Raw genomic sequence first — 6,184 nt, forward strand, 5'->3', positions numbered from 1 at the left:
AAAAATACCTACCAATTAATAATTCGCTTTGGGCCACGAGTACTATCACTATAAAGGCCTAAAGCCCATTGGATCCTTGGTTTTGTTCCACTAAACCAAAGTTAAGGATTATGATTCGAGCGCCGAAGGTTAAGGCTCATGCATGTAGATGCAGATCATCTAATGAAAGATTTGCCCTTTTGAGTTTTGACCATCTCCATCCAATGTGTAATGTGTTCTTTTCTTACTTACTCACTACCGAACTTCATTTTTTTACTTATAACCCTCTGATCCAAAATGCTGAACTTATATGTATCATTGGTTACAAATCGTTAAATATATTTGATATATTGTCCAATAAACAATAAAAAGTGAAACGTATCATTATCATATTATATTTATTGTTGGAAGATTGCTGGAAAATATAAACAAACAGTCTACACAAAGGATATATACCTCAGAGATATATGAAAGCCAACAAAAGAAATATATAAAAACAAAAACAAAATATATATTAAACATGCAGAGATGATATATATTAAAACGGCAAGACGTTGATTATACATGAGTGTACGTATTAGTTTCTTAAGGGTGTGAAGGCAGCGGAGGCCATTTCCCGAACTTGGGGTGGTGAATGTATTTAGGAGGAAGAGGTGGAAACTTAGGAAGCGGTGGGAGTGGCGGACATGGCTTCTTTGGAATCACCACCGGTGGTTCGTATACTGGTACCGGCGGAGGGCATGGCTTTTTCGGAATCACAACAGGTGGTTTATAGATTGGCGGATGCTCTATCTTCGGCGGCGGCTTGTAGATTGGAACCGACGGTGGAAGATCTATCTTGGGCGGACAAGGTTTCTTCGGCGGCTTGTGGATTGGTACATGCGGTGGTAAGACTATCTTTGGCGGCGGCTTGTGGACTGGAACCGTCGGTGGGTCAACTTTCTTTGGCGGACAAGGCTTCTTTGGTGGTGGTTTGTGGACTGGCACCGGCGGGGGAAGCTCGGCCTTCGGAGGACATGGCTTCTTTGGGATATGTGGTGGCTTGTGCACCGGAACCGGAGGAGGGTGCTCGACCTTTGGCGGTGGCTTGTGTACCGGAACCGGAGGCGGGTGCTCGACCTTTGGAGGTGGCTTGTGTACCGGAACCGGAGGCGGGTGCTCAACCTTTGGCGGTGGCTTGTAAACGGGAACCGGAGGCGGGTGCTCGACCTTTGGAGGACATGGCTTCTTAGGGGTCGGCGGTGGAAGCTCTACCTTCGGCGGTGGGTCGTGAACTGGTACAGGAGGTGGGTGCTCAATCTTCGGAGGTTTAGGTGGACAAGGCTTCTTAATAATCGGCGGTGGAAGTTCCACCTTTGGTGGTGGCTCGTGAACGGGGACAGGGGGTGGAACCTCTTCCTTTGGTGGTGGCTCGTGAACGGGGACAGGGGGTGGAACCTCTTCCTTAGGCGGTGGATCGTAAACCGGAACCGGAGGCGGAACCTCTGCCTTTGGCGGTGGCTCGTAGACCGGAACCGGAGGAGGAACCTCCTCGGGAGGGCTGTATTTAGGTGGACAGGGTATCTTGAATTTAGGAAAAGGTGGAAGTACCAAAGGCGGATGATCAAAGCCCTTGAAAGGAGGTAACTTAGGCATAGGCCAGAAGAACTTGGAAACGCAAATTTCGGGTGAAAACTTGAGGTTTTGTTTGAGACCCAAAACGTGTTTATCCCCGGACTTGGATAAAAACACAATCTTGGTGGATTCAAGGCCGTCGTGAGCCGGACAAGGGGTACCCTTAGCGCTGTGAAGCTGAGCGTAACACTCCTCCTTTAAAGTTCCGTCGTCGGAGACAGTGTCATGAGGAATAATCAGGCCAAACTTTCCTTTATCGTCAATGTTTCCGGAACCTTTTGTAACAAAATGGCCTTTATTCACCTTGCAGTCGATCGTCACTCGGAGTCCTGTATAGCAAATGATCTTAATTAATTTTCACACACATTTGATAAAACATTATAAAAGTTAGTAATGAATGTGGGTTATATATTATGAAGTTGCCTGAAAATGCATGGGGGCTTTTGATCTTGCTCTCGGCGTAACCGACAACCTCGACGACACGAGCGAGTGAGAGAGTCGCTGAAGTGAAGAGAATAGACACGAGAAGGAGGAGGCAGAAGGGAACCGAACCTCGAGGTTCGGGTAAGATCCTCATTGGGATTATCACCCTCTGAGATCTCTGACACACTTGTCTTTCGCTTGCTGAAAATACTAAGTTTATTTATAAAAGAAGAAAGAAACTTATGATATATATGAAGAGTATTAGTGGAGAAGGTGGTGATATGTGTTTATACCGAGACTTCCCCTCGTTTATATAATGGTCTTAGCAAAGATTTTATATTTCGAAGATGGGATCTTAAGTACTATTACTTGCTAAATTTTGTTACCAACAATAATTGGATTCGGCGATTTTCTGATATATTGTATCATATATTAAATGCCCATGGTCCATCTTATCGTTGTTAATTTAGTCTATAGGAGGCACTTTATGATATTTTTCATGCAGGGGTGGTTGAAACCTATTGACTTTTGTTTGATTTCCTTAATACGACAACGGCATTCAAAATTCACTCTCTTTTTATTTTTGTTTCCCTCATCAACGTTATTGCACGAGACACATGCGTACAACTTTTGCCACAAGGATTCCGCAAATGCATATGGTTAATTTTTTATTGTTAGAAATTGCAAGATGAGCATGCATACATTGTAACTTTTTTTTTTTTTTTCTCCCTCACACACAGGCCATATATAGATATATAGAGAGAGAGATAGAAAGAAAGACAAATGATTTTTAAAAAGTGCGTGCATACGCGCCACCAAACGGAAATTGAATTGAAGCGAATCACCACATTATGGTTAGAAGAAGAGAAACTTAACTGTTTATGGAAAGAAAAGGAAAAAATACACAAGTGACTCACACTACTTGTCGGCTTGTGGTTCTTAATCTGCCCCCTCCTCACTAATTATCTTTTTACCGAGAAGTCATTAATTACCGCCATGCTAACAAAAATTTATTCTTAAATCTTTATAAATAGTACATGTACACATTTATGTACGACATGGAACCATATATGCTTATACTACTTGTTTTTAACCAACGAACCGTGAAACCAAATAAAGCAATGGGACTAACGAAATCGGTCAGAGAAGCTTGATTTTATTATTGGCATTATTGGTTAGCGGAGATAGAAGTTAATACTATCTCTCATCAATCCACTTCGACTTTGAAGTTGGCAAGGCCCTTCTCAATCAATGCAGCCAGCTCAAAAGCCTTACTACTATTTCTTCATCTTTCTTCATTTTATTTTGGGTGAAATTTTTTTTTTTTTGTGGTAAAAGGTTAAATTTTATACCAATTTTCTAATTTTTTCTGTACAAAACGGCAAGAAATAAAATACCAAGCTAAACAAGAGAAGCAGCTAAAAAGGAAAAGAGATACAACCTTTTCCTTTTTAGCTGCTTCTCTTGGGTGAAATTTTTATATATGCGTAACGTTAAAATAATATGAACTCTCCTTTTCTTCGAAAATAAAAACAAGAGACGACTAAGAACACATGCAAAACATAGCAACTTGGTGACAAGCAAGAATGCATATATATATATATATATATATATATATATATATATATATATATATATATATATCACTTTGATGACTATATACAAAAAGAAAAAAGAAAAACAGCACGTAAGTATAAAATTGATGCATAATTACGAATATTTGATGACGCAAAGTCGACATGTGTGCATGCAATTAGCTAATCCGACTTTCAAATTGAGAGACGTGACGTGATTACTGATTGTAGTCCGGTTTGCGTTTTAGGTGTTACAATCTTACAACGCGAACTAGTGTAAAAATGGAGGATACATACATTGTTTGTTTCTTCTTTTTTTTGTTTGTTTTTGTTTTAAATGGTAATATGGTTAGTCAAATTATATATGTATAAAGAGATATCTCATCATGATCATTATGTCCATTGCCATTGCCATATTAAAGATCTACCTACTCATCCACGCCCATTAATAGGATGGCTTTGGACAGTTGTATATATAATAAGAGGCTGAAGTTGAAAGTCATTATACAATATTCATCTTCCGGTATAATCATCTTCACAAGAAAAAAAAGAAATACTTGCTTACTGTACACACATGAAGAGATCATCCATCACCAACCATAAGTCCCATTCTATTATATATCAAAACATGTAATAAATAGCGTATTTGTATAGATGGCGAGTGTATATAGTCGATCCGGGTCACTAATTAATGTGTAGATGTTTATTACTTTATTATATAAGACTGTTAATTTACGCAACATATAGAACTTCACTTTTTTCTTATATTTTGCATTTGGTTTATAGACACTCGTATAATGTATAGTATTATAATTTAGTTGAATTAATATGCGTCATTTTTATAAGGAAAACACACAGTTACCAAAAAAAAAAGGTTACGTACTAATCTTTACGTAAATACGAAAATGATTTCTTCTACGTTTAAAGTTATAATCACAGTGAGAAGAGAACCGAAATGATATAATATTTAATATATATGAAGAAAACAAGCTCATATATGAGTTAAAACCTGTCAATGTAATACAGATTCAAAAATATAGCAGAAAGAGCACACAATCGACTTTTAGTAAGGATGGAATTATAATAATATTCAAAACATGTAATCGACGGTAAGAAGATTTACCACTAGAAATTAACAATCGTAGGCATATATATATTAACAAAACCTATCTTAGGTAGCAATAAATATATCCACATGTAGAAAATTAATAAAGGAGCTAATATTGGGGGCAACCAAGAACATAGTCCCACATGGTGCGAGTTTTGCGATATTATTGTATGTTAGGTGACGTGCGATAAATATGTGAACTGTATAATGGTTCCACATTGATATTAAATCAAAAATTGTTTTCATGTATCCATAGAAATGAGACGTACTTAAAATATCCCGACTGATCGAGATCTGGATGTTGACATATTCTCTGATCTGATGAGCTTACATACAACTGCATTGTTCATATAAACTTCCAGTCGCAGAGATGTATTGAATGTAAAAAGGACCCATCCATGATATTGGACGAAAAGATTTTAACTACTTGTACAAGTAAAACTACAAAGGTTGTTGTTATGCCGTCCAAATTGTATACGGATTGAGCGATCGGATTGTTTTGCAATGAAGTAAAATTCTGAACAAACAATAAATAGTACTCAGCTCTAATTAACAAAGTAGGTCAATATGTGGACACATCTCCCATCGGTAAGTTAGTTTATCAATTGGGTGCAAACTCGAATGCATTCCCAAATCGAAGCTATACATACCTACGAGACAATATGAGCCTTGCCAAATATTGTATTTCTATGCGACAATCAAACCTTTTTTCCCTATTCAAAAATAAATTGGTATTTCTTAGAAGTTATAACTATAATTGTTCCCTTTTTAAAAATAAATTTGTAGTTACGGATTGCAAGATTTGTCCTCGTTTATTATTATATATTTTTTTGTAATATTGAAAACTTTTTTTTTTTTAATTTAACTTTATATACTGTGAGAAGAACTTCACATTATAAATAACACAAACGAACCTAACATATTTATCAGCGCATATATAATACTAGTAGGTTTGAACCTGCGGTACACCGCGGTTTTTGTTTTTAAAATCAATTTTAGATATTAGTAATTAAAATTTTATATGTATTATTATTCTACTATAATTGTTTATTTAGTAGTTCATGTTATATAAATAGGTATTGTATGTTGTTTAGTAGTTAATTTTATTTATATGTAGAGCGTGTTTATAAGGGTGAGCTTTTATTTTTGAGGTTAAATTCTGAAGTTTCTGAAGTGTAGATTTCTAATTTGTTAAGAGGGTTATCTTCCGGAATTTGGTTCCGAGTATAACAGTGAGAATTTTGATTATGGTAGTGAATAATTGTTGTACCGCTGCCCGTTGGGGTATAGTGTGTTGCAGACACAATTTTATTTTTATTTAGAAATTCTAATTGTAATTAATTTTTTTTTGTTTTTATATTGTTTTTAAAATATGAATTACTACAAGTATATTTGCTTTCTAATTTTTTTTTGATATGTAACACTTTTTTAATTACCAAGAGATGTTAAGTTTTGTGTTCATTAATATATATATAAACTTAATATA

The 6,184-nt window shown here is 36.4% G+C and overlaps 1 protein-coding gene across 1 annotated transcript; it reads right to left on the reverse strand.

The window, feature by feature from the left end:
- Positions 1-346: 346 nt before the first annotated feature.
- On the reverse strand, positions 347-2,307 carry LOC17879969 (proline-rich protein 4). The gene is made up of 2 exons (XM_006283513.2): positions 2,017-2,307; positions 347-1,922 (listed from the first exon to the last, which is right to left on the reverse strand). The coding sequence occupies exons 1-2, from the start codon at positions 2,168-2,170 to the stop codon at positions 565-567; spliced, it is 1,512 nt and encodes a 503-aa protein (XP_006283575.1). The 5' UTR covers positions 2,171-2,307; the 3' UTR covers positions 347-564.
- Positions 2,308-6,184: the final 3,877 nt, after the last annotated feature.

This window comes from Capsella rubella, unplaced genomic scaffold (assembly GCF_000375325.1).
Source record: "Capsella rubella cultivar Monte Gargano unplaced genomic scaffold, Caprub1_0 scaffold_7, whole genome shotgun sequence".
Lineage (NCBI taxonomy): Eukaryota > Viridiplantae > Streptophyta > Magnoliopsida > Brassicales > Brassicaceae > Capsella > Capsella rubella.